General features: G+C 42.8%; 2 protein-coding genes and 1 long non-coding RNA gene across 3 annotated transcripts; 2 read left to right on the top strand and 1 right to left on the bottom strand.

Annotated features, from left to right (window-relative positions):
- The first annotated feature begins 2,745 nt into the window (after positions 1-2,745).
- On the top strand, positions 2,746-6,518 carry LOC124287101 (uncharacterized transporter slc-17.2-like). The gene is made up of 5 exons (XM_046723581.1): positions 2,746-2,997; positions 3,849-4,082; positions 4,961-5,048; positions 6,187-6,302; positions 6,468-6,518. The coding sequence occupies exons 1-5, from the start codon at positions 2,746-2,748 to the stop codon at positions 6,516-6,518; spliced, it is 741 nt and encodes a 246-aa protein (XP_046579537.1).
- Positions 6,519-7,225: 707 nt separating this feature from the next.
- LOC124287100 (sodium-dependent phosphate transport protein 3-like) lies at positions 7,226-14,359 on the top strand. Its single transcript, XM_046723580.1, has 5 exons — positions 7,226-7,258; positions 8,167-8,293; positions 9,882-10,032; positions 11,216-11,306; positions 13,929-14,359. The coding sequence occupies exons 1-5, from the start codon at positions 7,226-7,228 to the stop codon at positions 14,172-14,174; spliced, it is 648 nt and encodes a 215-aa protein (XP_046579536.1). The 3' UTR covers positions 14,175-14,359.
- A 599-nt stretch (positions 14,360-14,958) lies between these two features.
- On the bottom strand, positions 14,959-15,759 carry LOC124287116. Its single transcript, XR_006901191.1, has 2 exons — positions 15,447-15,759; positions 14,959-15,282 (listed from the first exon to the last, which is right to left on the bottom strand). It is a non-coding gene; the product is annotated as an uncharacterized LOC124287116 (long non-coding RNA).
- Positions 15,760-16,929: the final 1,170 nt, after the last annotated feature.

Here is a 16,929-nt window from a genome sequence, read left to right as displayed (position 1 = left end):
ATATATTGTCAGTGAAAATCAGTATATTTTTAAGCTGCTCTTTTTGTTTGAAGCTGCAACAATTTCAAACTGATGTTCGCCATGAATGATAGCTGACTTGTGAGGTAGCCTTGTGGTAAAAGCGTTCGCTCGTCACGCCGAACACCCTGATTCGTTTCCGCACATGGGAACAATCTATGAAGCATATTTCCGATGTCTATCTGCCGTGATATTGCTTGTATGTTACAAAAAGTGGCGTAAAAGCCAACTCACTCACTTCGGCCGGAAGTGATATAATCTGGTTATTGTTGACTGCTGCGGTAAGCAACAGTGACCCCCTCACCCAATTATATATAATTCTTGGCAAGAATGAAAAGAAAGCAAAATAAATAAATAAATGAATGAATGAATGAATGAATGAATGCATCGACATATATATTAGTAATCCTTCAGTGGGAAATGCTGTCTACAGTTTGGACGTTTTCCTCAGATACGCTTCCATGATAACGTCAGTTGGGATGGCCTCGTCGATGACCGCGATGTCTACAGCACCAGTATCAGTGGCCTTCATGATCACAGAGGTAATATTACAATTCTTGCACACCCATGGCAAGAAGTCCATGTCTGATAAATGGCATCAAACCACTCCCTACCCATGGGACCATACGGCCAGCATAGCACCTCTGCCACAGGGGTCTTCTGGTGACGTAAACAACCGGCGATCAATCATGGAACAATATTCACTTCTCTTTTTTGTCATTTGCAGAAAACCAGGGAACAGTGGGCTTCGGTCTTTTATTTAAACTCCGCCGTGTATGTTTTCGGAGCCTTAGTTTTCCTGATTTTTGGCAGTGGGGAGCTCCAGCCATGGGCAGATAACTCTGTCAGGAATGACGTTGAAGTGCCCAGGCCCGAAAAGCAGAGTGAAGTGAACGCAGGGTACATCAACGACGCGGACGAGATGTCGCAGATGTGATGTTGTGATGATGTGAACAGCGGAACGAGGGCTTCAAGGCAGACAATTTCTTCTCTAAAAGCGGTCAAAATTGTTTGTTTATCAAGTTTGACATGCAGTCAATATCTTTTATTCATTGTTTTGCCTACAAATAATGCAAAGAATAGTGTATTTAAAAAAAGAAACGCCTTCATTTCTCATAAACATATATAGCCTTCATTTGTCCCACTCAAACGCGCGATTAACGTAATCAGTTATTTGAGTCTTAGTCTGGTCATACAGACCGTGAACAAATATACCCAATGAAGCCCATGCAAGTCTGAAAATGAAGAAAGCCCCTCTCCAAAATTTGAACAAGACCTACTTCTCTCAGATGATATTTCTAAACCGAACCTAAAATTTAGAACATGCAACCATAAACTCCCCATAGAAACTGGGAGATGGCAAAATACCCCAAAAGAACAAAGATTTTGTAACTTATGTGACTCACATTTGATTGGAGATGAGTTTCACTATTTGTTTAAATGTAACTATTTTGCAGACATACGTAAATCGTTGTTAAAAGAACCTTATAGTTCCTGGCCAAATTTGTCAAAGTTCCGTCCACTTTTTTCAAGTAAAATATCTTCCCTTAAAATGTATCCAAGTTCATTAAGATTGTTTGTAAACATTTTAATTGATGTATCATTTAGTCATCTTGTTGGACAAGATAGGCAGGTACTCCTTTGTTATACTCATGTACCACCGATGGTGGAGTATTTTGAGCAATAAACGTGTGACACCACTATTGCACAGACGTCTTTTGGGGAGTCATAGGTGCTTCAGGGCGCTATTTGTACTGAAGGGCTGGCGTCTCACAAGCCTTGTTGCTAAATCCCGATCTTCAACTTGAGACGTCTTTCGGGGTTGACCTGGCCTTTGTCAGTCCTTACCTTTGTTGGTTTGACGGTGTTTTTGAACAAATCGAGGATGTGGTGCATGTCAAGCTGTCGCCCCATAGCCCAATAGTCGTACATTCAAATAATGTGCCATCTTCTTGCTTCTGGTAGTCTCCTTCGTGCCATTGTAACAGATATTGGTAAAATCATTAAAACGTTTTGGCGTTCTACACAGTTAGCCGCGTTGATAGTACTTCTTGAGACAGTCGTGGGTAGTGTGCTTCAACTGCATTTTGGGATGTGTTTTGACGATTGATTCAGCAAAACCCTTAAACAATATTGAAAGGGAATACAGTTCAAATAACAGTCATCGTTCCAATTCAAGATTTATCATTAGGTAAGTCAGAAACTTATAATTTGTTAGTGGGTGCTTAATTATAGTCCGTTTTTCATTTTAGACGGATGAATTGCTCACTAACACAAAATCTAATAAATGCAACGAAATAAAACTGTGCACAGTTACATGAAATCGACAGACCAACTCTGATGAATTGTCTCATAATTTTGGACACACGAATAAAAAAGTTGTTTAACAAACGATCATTGTTTTGTTGTCACGTTTCGGTATGTCTTACGAGGGAGGACCACTTGCTGGTAGAACAGTCAGGTGCGCGAGTTGTACGTGTGAAGTGAAATTTCGCAAGTTCTACTTTTTAATTTGTTCTCTTGGGTCTGAGAAACTGACTGCGTCTCGAATTTAGTGCTTTCTGTATCCGTGCACGTTCTTCTTTATCCGCAGCAATCTACTTGCACGAAGCAGGATCAAGTAACCAAAGCACCGTCAGTATCACCGACACTGGTAAATCCCCTAGCATTAACAATCACACGACGACCAGCCACGATGACAACACGGCATCGACGTACCCGACTGCGATGGAGAAGTACACGTCGTGTCGGTTCCAGCTTTGCTATATCCTGGCCATTGCTTTCACGTTAGTGCTGATTGGTCAGAATGGAATGGCCTTTGCTCTCGTCTGCATGACAGGGGGTAACGCGGCGTCCATTCGTCCTCCAACCAGGGAAGATAACTCCACATACGCGTCAAACGCCAGCTCTATTTGGACTAATGGCTCAAAGCACACGTATCCTGAGTTCAACGGAGAAGAAAATGGAACCGTATTCGAGGTAGTGTTATACTAGACAGTGGGTGAGTGAGTGAGTGAGTGAGTGAGTGAGTGAGTTTGACGCTGCTGTGACGGCGTATTGATGTGGGTCTTTGGTTATGAATGTTTTGACTAAGGGCCGTAAACTCCGAGCACATCTGGCAATCACCGTGTCCTTGCACAACTAAGGGACGCAACTCTGCACAGAGAAATGGGGCGTCTGGGACGACTTTGCTCTTTATACTAAATATCTATGGCGCCCGTCAATAATTGTGTATATATATCGGCACAATATGATGGTTAACATCAATGTTGGGTTTAAAGGGATGGTAATCTTTCTTCATGGAATCAGAGAATATGTTATATCAAAGCACCGCGCCAGAGGCTTGAAATCCACCGATGACATATTTCATCCGAAAATTTGTAAATGTAAAAATTTACGAACTCGTGTATTTAGTGTGAGTGAGAATGCAGAAAACTTTTAATTCGTGTTGCGTACGCATGTACGTTTATTATTAGTGAGTGAGTTGGGTTGTATGCCGCTTTTAGCAATATTCCAGCAATATCACGGCGGGAGTACCAGAAATGGCCTTCACGCATTGTATCCATGTCGGGAATCGAACCCGGGCCTTGAGCGTGACGAACAAACGCGTTAACCACTGGGTCACCCCACCACACCCTTTTATTAGTGAGGTCGGATAGTCATTCGTGTGAGGTGATTGTTTGTCAGGCCATAGACCCGAGTTCCAATTCCCACATGGGTTAGAATATAAGAAACCCGCTCTTGTGATCCCATCCCTCTCACCCACCCAAACCCATTTCTTGTTAACCCCCGGAATGTTGCTGGAGGGAATTGATGAAATTCTCCCTCAGAAACCCGAGTTCGACTGGGACAGCGAGACCCAAGGCCTGGTCCTCTCATCCGCCTACTACACCGGCATCGTCTCCCCCTTCTTCGGCAGCGCCCTCTCCAGGAGGTTCGGGCCTAAGAACGTCATCTTCATCGGCCTGTTTATTGGGGGGTTGTCGTCGATGTTGGTACCGACGGGGGCCCGTGCTAGCGTCTATGTCGTGGTGGTTCTGAGACTTCTAATGGGCTTCTTCTTGGTGAGTGAGTGAGTTGTGTCTCTTTGAAAAGTATTCCAGTTAAATGAAGGTGTGTCTGTTTAATGAGGGAGGAAATCCCGAAGTGAAGCAGGCCTCTAACGTTTACTACTTTGGAGCAATCCCAATCTTACGCATATGCCATTTAACAATGCTAAGGACCACACATTTGACCAAAGATGACTATTTCGGTCCTCTTTTATTGCTTCAATGATGTTCTATGAATCAGTCTAAGTAAACTTAGGCTCAGTATTATTCGTTACACTGCTATAATGAGTCTAACAAAACCTAGTAGAAGGTCGCGTCGCCTTTGAGCGACCTATGACGTCCAATCAAACGCGAGACGGCCGAACGGATTTAACTAATTCAGACAACGACTACTTGTTAGGGTTCGGCGGGACTTACAAAGCGGTTTGGGGATTTTCTCCTCCCTGGTCGCTGACACTGATCTATCAACAAACGAAAATCCGCATAAAACACATATATTTGACCTGCAGTATATACGCTTATGGGTTTTTTAATGACATGGTTACTATTTGCTTATATTATCGCAAGATGACATCCTTGAATATTGACAAAAACGCTATTTTCAGCGACTGTTTACTCATTGAGTGTACCAGTCGGAAGAGATCGTGCGGAAAATAGCATTCGGAATCATTCGAGTTTTTGAGGTAAAGGTTCAAACGGTATGTGCGAATGTTAACTTTCGCGATTTGGTAAGCTGTGTTCTGATTGGTCAGTCCAAAAGGTTAGCTGACGCGACCTTCTACTAGGTTTTGTAGACTCAGTATAGCAGTGTAACGAATAATACTGAGCCTAAGTTTACTTAGACTGTTTTATGAATATAACAGTAACGACTTTCATTGTTGTCTCCACATCAGAATCTAATCGTGCCGGCGACCCAGGACCTGTGGGCATACTGGGCCCCAGTACAAGATAAGGCGCAGCTCCTCACCTTCACCTACACAGGTAGTTACTACTGTTATAACGAACTCGAAAGGATCACTAATTACAGTTCGTCACAACCGTAGCTTGTTATATACACTTAATGGTTGACATAAGCGCTTCGTTATCAGCATAGTTTACTGTACCTACTCTCATGTAGACAAATAGGTTTCATTGGCGGATCCAGAGGGGGTTTCGGAACACACCCCCACCCCCACCCCCTTGAAAATGACTAAAGACCACATTGAAGATTTTTTTGCGTTGACGGAGGGTCCCCCCCCGCCCCCGCCCCCCAAAAAATTAAAAAAAATATATAAAATCCTGGATCCGACCATGGGTTTTCTTTATCTTTGGAGGGTTTTGTCAATCGAAACAGTAGAGCGTGTATCTGTATGAGCAGTTGTCTTTCAGGATTGCTAACAAACCGGTGAAAATCCGAGTTAGAATTGGTCTAACCCATGCTTTTCGTAAGAGACGACAAACGGGATCGGGTGGTCAGGCTCGCGGTTTCGATCCCCGACCGCGTCATACCAAAAGACGTTAAATTATGGTACTTGTTGGTCCCTGCCTGGCGCTCGGCATTAATGGGTACAACTAGGACTGGTCGGCTCGGAGTCAGTATAATGTGTCTGAGTGGGGTATTCATGCTTCACTGCGGCATGGTATCTCAGTGGGCTAACACTATAAAACCAGCTTCAGTCTGGGCTAGTACAAGCAGCCGCACATACACATACACACGCAAGCACGTCGTCACATGAGCGAAATATTCTCCAGCGCGACGTTAACCCCAATTTCACCTCACCTATCTGTGCAAGTGATAGATGCGTAGAACACTGATTTACACTGCCAACTTATTTCGACCTTCTTTCTCTAATTTTGGAATAACTTAACGTACATTTGTAATGTTTTGCATGTGTAACAAATCCAATATTCCTATATTTCAAATTTTTAACCGCTGGTTATCTTTATGTATGCACTATAAGATATGTTCTTTATCTAAAACCTTCAAGTATAACTCTTCAAAACTACAGTTACTTACATTACACTACTGAATAGTTTCACCTTAATGCTGTAGTCTTTAAATCAGAAGCTATTTTCTGAAACGCATTTCGGCATCGAAACATGGATTATGACAACTAAATCGTTTCCACTACTTTCACAGGCTACAACATTGCCAACATCGTCGCATTTGCAACCTCTGGTTATCTTTGCACAATACCGATTGATAACGGTTGGCCCTTCATCTTCTATGTCTTTGGTAAGTCTAATGTCTATGTGGTAAATTCACAAATCTACAATATATACTGACAAGAAATTATTCTTTAATGTCTTTTGAGTAGCATATGTGCTGCAAAACTATCGTTTTGGGGTGCTCTAGTTTTGGTTTAGGATGTACGGCTGCGAAGTTTCTCAGAGAATTTACTGAAATTCCGTGATTTGCAGAAACATGTTTTGGTGATGAGCGCGGTTTTTGTGTATTCCAAGGGGGACTGACCGTCTTGTGGTGTGGATTATGGCTGTTGACGGCTCATGAAACACCGGAGTCCCACCCGTCAATATCACAACAGGAGATGCAGCACATAGCCAGATACAGGCAGGGTGTGGACCCTGGCAAGGTCAGTCTATCCCTTGACAGACAAAAACCCAGTCGGACAGAAACTGTGTCCAAATTTTCTTTCACTTAAATTTCATTCATCACGCAACAGTAAACGACATTCTTCTTCAGTGACACTCTTCACAATGTATCCTTGATTTCTGCAGGAAGCGGAAATCCCTTGGCGATTCGAATTGTCCGTTACCTTTTCATTCACCCCGTAACTGTAAACGCTGTCATAGACAATACATCCGCGCAGTTCACAATCATTTGTATGTGTCACTTTACCCGATGTATCCACCGAGTGTCTAGATTTCATCAAAGAGCGGAAATCCCTTTCCGATTCAAATTTTCTGTCACTTTTAAATTCACGCCGTAACCTTACGACTATCTTAGCGCTAAGAGAGCTTCGAAAATCTAGGCCCTGAAGTGCACGGATTTTTAAGGTCACTCTTCACGATATATCCGCCGTATGTCTTGATTTCAGCAAAAAGCGGAAATCCCTTGGCGATGTCTTCTGACCAGTCCTCCGGTCTGGGCATTCGTGGTCGTTTTCTTCTGTCATTTCTGGAACTCTAGCCTCCTATTTAGTTATTTACCTGCTTACATGAGCACAGTGCTGATGTTTGACGTCGAGCAGGTGAGAAGATACAGTTCCATTGTACAATAGCCCGAGGAGAGTTACCTCCTTTGGGCGAGTGCGAGTGAGTACAGTTTTACGCCACCTTTAGCAATATTCATATCATGTCGGGGGACACCGGAAATGGGATTCACACATTGAATCCATGTGGCGAATCGAACCCAGTTCTTTGGCGTCACGAGCGAACGCTTTAACAACTGAGCTACACCAACGGTCCGTTACCTTGTTTGAGGAGAGACGGAGAAAACAGATAGAATGAGAGCCTCTATTTCTGATTAAAACGTTTGTTTAACTTGGAAAAACAACAATAAAAACTGCCGAGCCAAAGAAAGTATTCACAAATGATTGATGATGGCCAAAATTTCTTTTGGCGGTGGTGGGATGGGAGCTGGTTATGATGGTGTTGTCATCGTCGTGGCGGGATGGGTGAAGTGGGGCGGTGGGGTATCTTGTGGGAGGTGGTGGGATGGGAGCTGGTTATAATGGTGTTGTCAGCGTCGTGGCGGGATGGGTTATGGTGAAGGGGGAAGGTGGGGTAGCCTAGTGGTTAAAGCGTTCGCTCGTCACGCCGAAGACCCGGATTCGATTCCCCACATGGGTACAATGTGTGAAGCCCATTTCTGGTGTCCCTCGCCCTGATATTGCAGGAATATTGCTAAAAGCGGCGTAAAACCCAACTCACTCACTAATGGTGAAGGTTTATTCGGTGTTTTGAACCTTACGTTTGTAGTGCTGGCGACATTTAGAGCCAACTAATGTTTTGATAACGTTTGTCTATTTTAGTAACGTCCAATTTCAAAAGAAATTACTATTAGCATGCCAACATCCCTCAGCAGTCGGTTCTCATCTGATATTCTTCTAAATCTTGAATAGTATTATTACCAATTGGTCTGTTATCTTGTGCTTAGAACGGCTTGCTCTCGTCGGTACCGTACATCGCAAGGTTCTGTGGATTTTTCACGTGGACATATCTGTCTGGAGTTCTCGGTAAGAGAATCAGCGTCACCAGAGTCCGGAAGATCGTGCAGACGACAGGTAGGTGAAGCTGCTGCTGCGAAAACAGGGGTGAATTAAAGGACACAGCAAGATCACGACGATGTAACACAATACATACAGAGCTACAGATAACCCTTTGGGTCATTGAGTTATGTACTCACTTGTGTTCATCTCAGTTGGGTATCCTAATTTCTCTTTGAGTTACCAAATAAATTGTACTCACCTCACTCAAACTCAATTGGATATTTTGCCATTTTCCATTAATTTTGAAAATATAATAAAGTTTAAATGTTAGTGTTTGCTATTTATATTTGATCTGTAATATGAAAAACGATAAGAAAGACTGCAAGTTGCCAAGTTCATGTCCTGAAATAGAACCTCTCAGTACACCCCAGTTATTTTATCTATCCACCGGTACACAAGCTAAGATTTGACAGTTTTGAGTGTACGCATGTAAGATCACATTTATTGAGTATTTACAAACATTCAAGCGTACTTGTACGCAATAAACTTAACAGAAATTAAGTTTTCACATAAATATTTGCGTAATTTACTTAGATACGCAGCTTATCTGTACCTCTGATACATAGGTCACGAGGGGCGGTGGGGTAGCCTAGTGGTTAAACTGATGGCTCGTCACCCAAAGACCCGGGTTCGATTCCACACATGAGTACAATATGTGAATCCCGCCGTGATATTGCTGGAGCCTTGCTAAAAGCGGACTAAAACATACTCACTCACTCACACTGGTCACGATACATATCGCGATACACTTATTCGCGTAAAATCGGGTGGAATCTTTGTGAATATGACTCAAAAAGAGCAGATTCTAAGTGAAAAGCCAGATGAAGAGGCATGGTCGTCGAGGCTGTTTTTATTAAAGGCTGAGTACAATTCATATTGCGATATATGACTCATAGGAAGGGGGGGTCATTTAAACGAGCAGTAGGTATATTGTGGCAAATTTATTTTCTCGTACCGATATCGTGTTGTTGCATCACGATGCATGAATTAATAAAACTATAGTTAATACCTAATGTTGCTTTTTTTGTCTGGGCACATACCATTATTATCAAGGGTACAGCTTAAATAAACCTTATGCAACCAGCCATAAACTGTGTTGTTTTAAGCGGTCTGTCTTTTGGGAGGTCTGTCTTATGGGAAGATACCGTTTGAAGAGGCGTACAACCGTAGAATGGGCTTTTCGCTGATGCAGGGTGTCGCTTACTTGCTAAAAAATCATTCAGTATATGGAAACGTGTTCCCTTTCAGTTTTAGGAATTGATGGTTACGTATCCAATGACGTAGATCGATGGTCATGGTGTCCTTCAATGGATTGTCCGGTCCAGACTTTTACAGACCGCTGACAAATTGTGGACAATTGCCGCGTCTAACAACAAACACAGAAACCAGATGATTATTATAGATCGATTGGTTGGTTTGTTGTTTAACGCCGCATTCAGGTTTGTAAATAATCGAGTCCTTACCAGACAATCCAGTGATCAACACCATGAGCATCATTCTGCGCAACTGGGATACGATGAGTGAGTGAGTGAGTTTAGTTTTGCGCCGCACTCAGCAATATTCCAGCTATATGGCGAAGGTCACTGTACTTGTATGTATTCAGGGTTTCTGGCAGCGGCACTGCTGACCGTCGGAATCATCCACACCCCGGTGTCACAGAGGACAGTCCACGTCGTGCTGATTGCAGGGGTGACGTCCTGCCAGTGCTGCACCGTCGCCGGGGCCCTTGTCACAACGCTAGACATGGCTCCTCAGTAAGTAGAGGTAGCCTTGGTGAAGGTTTGGGATGGTTAGATTGGCTTATGACGGGTGGTGGTCAATGTCGTCGTGGCGGGTGGATTGGCGAGAGGACGGGTGGTGGTTGTCGTCGTCGTTGCGTGATGGGTGGTGGTGAAGGTTGTGGGGTGGGTGGATTTGGGGGATGACGGATGATGGTCGTCTTGGCGTGATGGGTGGCGGTGAAGGTTGTGGGGTGGGTAGATTGCCGGGATGGCGGGGGGTGTTCGACGTCGTCGTTGCGGGTGGATTGGCGAGAGGACGGGTGGTGGTTGTCGTCGTCTTTGCGTGATGGGTGTTGGTGTAGGTTGTGGGATGGGTGGATTGGTGGGACGACTGGTGGTCGTCGTCGTCGTCATCATTGCGGTATGGGTCGTTTTGGGCGACTTTTGTGTGACAGTTCTCGGTTCAAAAGATGAAAGTAAAACCTCACTAATCTGGACATGGTTAATCCGGAACCTCTATACTCCGAAAGACACCCACAAGAAATGCTCATGCATATTCAAAGAGGACACTTTTTCCTTTTAGATAAAGGGCCCCGTGTCTCAAAGCTATCGTAGCGCTGGGACTATCGTAATTCTGTTACAGCATAGGATGTACGACAGCCGTATCGGAATGATAGTTTTGCGAAACGAGGTCCTGATCTCATATTTTCAAGAGTTTCGCTACCATGAAGACAACAGTTTTGTCAGGTCAAAAGATGCGATTAGACAAATGTAGGGATGATTTTACAATGGGTGCTGTATGATGTTAACAAACTCTCATTCCTCTGTCAATGCATTGGGTCATTTTGTGTGTGCGTGCGTGCGCGCATGCGTGCGTCCTTGCTTGCTTGTGTGCATGTGTGAGTGTGAGTGTGATTGGAAGTGATGTGTTTGAGATGATGTTAGGCGGAAGTGATGCGGACAGTATAGGATGGGATGAAATGGACTGATGCTGTACATAGTTACGCCCCTTAGCTGCAGCAGGAGCAACTGATCCGTGGGTCAATGTCAGCGATCTCTGCTTTCGTGGGCTTACAATACGACAACGCCATATTTGCTAGTTTCTTGCTACGCCATACTCATGATGTTATATGACTGAGGCTCTAATCAGCGTGACGTCAAACACATCTCACTTATTCACTAAATGTATTCTGAACATTTGTTTATCTTATCGAAGGTTTGCGTCAGTAATTACAGCACTTGGAACAGCGGGGTCGGTGGTGGCACAGATGTTGTCCCCGTTGAGTACGTCTTACATCATCGTCGACGTGAGTGAATTCTGTATCTTTTCCAGGCTGTCATAAAGGGTGACATATATTGCCAGCCGCAACGAATTCTTCTAACTCGCCACAATTGTTTTTTAAATACTTGGATAATTTGGAGTCGACAAGACAGTGCTATCTAAAGTGATCTTAGCGTTAAGGTGATCTTAACTCCCATTCATTAATAAAGTCATTCGTAACAATAATATATCAAAGTAGAACACGCCAGAACACAAAGCTCCCTTAGCGCTATGGCGGTCGTAAGTGAGTGAGTTTAGTTTTACCCCGCACTCAGCAATATTCCAGCTATATGGCGGCGGTCTGTAAATAATCCAGTTTGGACCAGACAATCCAGTGATCAACAGCATGAGCGTCGATCTGCGCAATTGGGAACCGATGACATGTGTCAACCAAGCCAACGAGCCTGACCACCCGAGGCGGTCGTAAGAGTTAAAGTATGTGAGTTGCAATCCTCTTATAGCTCTAATGTCTCTACCCGTGAAGATCAGGGTTAGAATTGCTCTTCAGTAACCCATGCTTGTCGTAAGAGGCGACTAACGGGATCGGGTGGTCAGGCTCACTGACTTGGTTGACACATGTCATCGGTTCCCAATTGCGCAGATCGATGCTCATGCTGTTGATCACTGGATTGTCTGGTCCACGCGCGATTATTTACAGACCGCCGCCATATAGCTGGAATACTGCTGAGTGTGCCGTAAAATTAAACTCACTCACTCACTCTTATATCTCTTCGTGCAAGTTGGTCGAGGGCGCGGTTTCACAAAGCGATCATTGCTCTGAGATGATCACAATATCAAAATGTAACAGATTAACGGCAAGGGCTGTTTACCGGTTCAGACATGAAAACGACACGTATTGCAATATGCTGATCAAAAACCGGTATTTCGACTTGCATTCGGAAAACTTCGTAACACTCGGAAATCTTCGGATATTTCCTTGTTTCATTTGTGCCAAATATTATTTACATTTTTTTGTCATGATTGAAGGTTGTTGTTAAAGCTTAATCAAGCATAGTTATTTTGTTGTGTTCATGCTCTATAAATCAAGCATTAACTCTATTTTATGTTTAAAAATACTTCTTGCAATATATTGCAATACATATCGCAATATATGCTTTCGCATCGCAATATATTGCAGTATGAAAATTCTCTGCAATACCTATCCCTGCTAACGGCATACGTAGGTCTAGATCGCTTTGTGGAGCGGGGACCACCAGCTCCCAACGAGTTCCGATAAAAGAACACAAAAGAAATTGGATGCTGCACCAATACACTGTATGGTAAATGGTTTGCAGCACATGGACAGATATAGACATATGTATACCGGCACGTTAGGCGTAAAATGGACTTGTATCTCCAATTATTCATTTTATTATGTTTTACAGATTAAAGATAATATGCAGCAGAGAGGGTTCGGGTGATCCTGGCACAGTCAGGCTGGTAAGGCTCATCATCAGCTCAGGGCCCTTGCCCCCTCTACACGCAGCCCAGACAGCGAATGGGACTTCTCCCAGGAAACGCTGCCTAGTCGAACCCACCAAGAACTTTCCGGAGAATATGAAGGCTCCCCAACACTGCAGCCTTCTGCATTACCCAGAGTGTCAGAAGGGCTGTACTCCCGGTGGAGAACCCGGGCACTGTGCTGATCTGCGCCAAAAGATCAGGAGGTACCAAACCAAGGGCACCGAGAACAATGGGGAGCCTGACGACAGTGTACTTGGGATGCAAGCGATACATTTCAAAGGCGAGGTCCGCATATTTATCATGCTTTTCCTTGATCTTGTCAGTCACATTCCTGTCAAAAGGGACAGAAAATTCAATGATATATATAAATTCATGGCTTTATCCAAAAGGACAAGATCAGGTTTGTTGGCAGGAATTCTTCTGAGGCTGTATATGGGCCTATTCCACAGAAGTTTGAAAGCATCATTTTCCATGACGCCCTGGACATGTTCAGGGTCGTACCATGGATGGACCTCGGAGTCAAAGCCACAGGCATGTCGGAGACGGTAGTAAAAGCAGCGAGCCATGCCATCATGTCGTTTAAGATATGCTGTTTGTGCCAAGAAAGGGCATCCACTGACAAGATGTTGGACAGTCTCTGTGAATTCATTGCAAAGTCGACATTTCATGTTAATATTCTCTTTAAGAATCACATTTAGGCGATTACGAGTGGGAAGTGTATTATTATTATTATTTTATGTATTTTATCCAAGCTCTGATTGTATAGAACGTGACATGGGATTGGAAAATCAAATACGTTTTTATGTGTGTCGATATATCTGAAGAACCTTGTTGGTACTTCATATCATTCAACAAAAGATGCATCCATAGAATGGTTAATAAAATGCGGTCTGCTCAAAGAATGCCATGAAATTTATATATTTTCTTTGAAAAGTGAGTCAGTGTGATTTTACAGCGCTTTTAGCAATATTCGAGCAATATCACCAGAAAATTGGACACCAGAAATTGGCTTCACGCATTGTACCCATGTGGGGATTTCCCATGCCCGACGAGTGAACACTTTAACCGCTAGGCTTCCCAACCAGCCCTTCCTTAATGAAATACACAATCATTCATTCTTCATGAATTCATTCTTGTCTTTCAGAGGACTCGGGAGCAATGGAACATCGCCTTATACCTCACCGTCGGCATCTACCTGTTTGCCACCACCGTGTTTCTTATTTTCGGAAATGGCGAGTTACAGTCATGGGCAGATAACTCTCGTACTGTCAAGACCAAGGAACCAAATAAAGGTTACCTGAACAGCGCTTACAGCAGTGATACTGCACCACAGAGTGGACCGAAAGAGAAGAAAGACGTTGGTTCAGAAAGAACAATAACACACTTTTGACAATTTTCCCATGCAGATTCTGTAAATCCTCATCTCATCTCCATTTTTCGAGATATGGGTTCCACCCTCTGCATGATAATGCATTTACAAAAGTTGTCTTACTTTCTTCAATAAAGATTGTTTTCTTCAAACCTGAAGGGTTAATGCATTTTCAACAAATTTTTGGCAAACTTTGTTTGGCACATTCACAATTCTGGTATATGTTTGCGTATTGGCTGATTGCTTTAGCTAATGGACTGAAAAGAAAAAATATATCAAACGTTGACTGTCATTTGTTGTTACTGGGATGTGCGATGAAAAACTGAAACATACGCACAAGACAAAAGCATCCTTTAGCTTATTATCATATCAGCACAGGCGAAATGTTATGTTGCTGTCTACTAGTGGTGTGACGATTCATCGATACGCATCGATCCGTGGGCCGCCGATACAGTGAATCGATACAAAGTTTTACATTGTTGTATATCCCGATCTGATACTTGAAATGGGCCACAATACATCGATGTTCAACTTTGAATATTGCCGAATCGCGATATCTGTCAAGACAAAAAGACTTACTTTTGTTTGATGATTAAAACATATGCATATTTAGTTTCCCTTCATAAGTAAACGTTTTCTCGAAACAATTTGCGTCAAGAACTGTTTCCCTTCATTTACACCTCACTTGTGGCTCGTTGCCATGGGATGGATTCCTTTGTTCTAACTGTAGGTGTATGAGCCGATACACCCACCGTTTTTTCTTACACCTACAGTTTTGTTATACTTAAAAAAATAACGACAAGAATCATTTTAGTCATTTATTCTGGACCTGTTACAAACTGATATTAATGACGTTTCCCGCGGAGTTAGTACATGTAATATTGATTCGCTGTTAATTAGCGGCATCTTGATTATCTGCTGTCTCTATTGCGATCTTCTTTGATGGTTGGGAAGATGTAGCCGTGGCCTTCTTGTCCGGTGCTGGTGGTTGCAGCGTGTCCGATATCTCCTTCTGAAGACCGTCAGAAGTTCTCTTGTACAGCCTTACAGCCAAACTTCTGTGGCCTGTTCGTTCCATGACCAATTGTTCATCGACCTTATTCCCGAAAAGACGTGTAGCTGTGGTAACCTGAAACCAAGTAAAACACGAATCAAAGTATGCATACGCAGCTGAACTATTGTAACGATAATTGCAATATTTGCGAGCCATTTTACCAGCATCAAAAACATTTTATATTCAGATGCTATAATGTCGAACGATATGAACAATATTACAAATTCATATTCACGTACCTTTCCTGAATGTCCTGTGAAGTTCTGACAAAATGGCGTCTTCACTGTCGCTCATCTCCATCGTGAAAGCACATGGTGAACGCTCATGATCACGTGTTATCAAGTGGCCAAGTCAGGTGCATTGTTTGCACGACTCCACGAGTGTACCCGAAAACACTACCACTAAAACACTGTCAATTAAACTGCAGTTGAAAACTTTTCGAACCTTAATTGTAGCTAGTTAAAGATAAGAATTTTTTTATGTAAATGCGCATCTTAAAGTTAAGACTACAAGTTATATTGCAAAGTTTAGATTCCATCCAAAGCACAAAACTAAAAATCATTCTCTGAAATGGTTTACCCAAATACAACGTGTGAACCATGGGAGCAGAGCCAGGGCATGACTACTAAGCGAGATTCACGTGCAAAGTCATGGCAACGCACAGGCCCACGCTGTTGATATCGACAACAGCCGCATTGTTTAGATAGGGGCTCCAAAAAGGAAATGTTTTGTGAAAATATATAATATTGGACATAAATTACACTACTTGTAGTACTCGTCTACAAGTGAGGTGTAAATAGTTTATTTCCATACTTTCCTCAGTGTGACGGCCCATACACCTACAGTTTTGCTCGCGGGGCCCTCCGAGGAGAAGCAATTGATATTTACCATTAAACAAAAAACACAATTAAGTATGATTTGTACCGGAAAATATGACTGCTCCCTTGTGAAAGACAATCTGAAGTATCTCCCTTGTTTGCCCTTGAGCCATGAAGTTGGGGAATAATCACATAGATTTTGATTGTTAAACATATCCAAGACATTTTGTTTTATTGTGCTGCATTTCTTTTGTCACATATTATGCTCATTTTCAGTCATTTGTAATCAGATAAATCCCAAGCATGCACACATGTTCTCAAAGAGTTCAATAGTCCAAAAAGCTGTCTGCAAGCCGCCATTTTGGGAAGAGGGAGTGTTAATTGTTTCAAAATGTTTTGTATTATTCTAAAACTATGTATTTTTTGTCTTTTCATGAACCTGTAAATCACTATTTATGAAAGTTATAGGTGTGTAATGAATGGCAATACTAAAGATCGAAGGGGAAACGATGAAAATAGTATGTCAAAGTTTATGTACTGCGCAACCCACACGAAGTAAGAGCACTATATGGCAACTGCTCCTTCTCTACCATCATGGAAGGATGCTTTGGGAATATTTTTCTTTTTATGTTCAATCACTTTTATTTGATATTATTTGCGAAGAAAAATTCAATTCATGCCATCCCATCAACATATGTACAGCATGTCAAAAGGGCAGCTTACCAGGCAGGTCATGTGTGTGGTCAGTCATTCTTCCACAACCTGAACTCCCATCTCCAAGTGAGTGATACAGAAGGAAAGTGGACAGTATGTTCCCGACTGGACGACACTACACCAGAATCTTGTCAGGAGTTGGTATCGTGTCAGTACAAAGGGATGTAACAACCGATGCAAGTGCAAAAAG

Source organism: Haliotis rubra, unplaced genomic scaffold (assembly GCF_003918875.1).
Source record: "Haliotis rubra isolate DU_JTF1 unplaced genomic scaffold, ASM391887v1 Scf4, whole genome shotgun sequence".
NCBI lineage: Eukaryota > Metazoa > Mollusca > Gastropoda > Lepetellida > Haliotidae > Haliotis > Haliotis rubra.
Note: the sequence above shows the minus strand (reverse complement) of the source record. Positions and strands in the feature narration are given on the sequence as shown.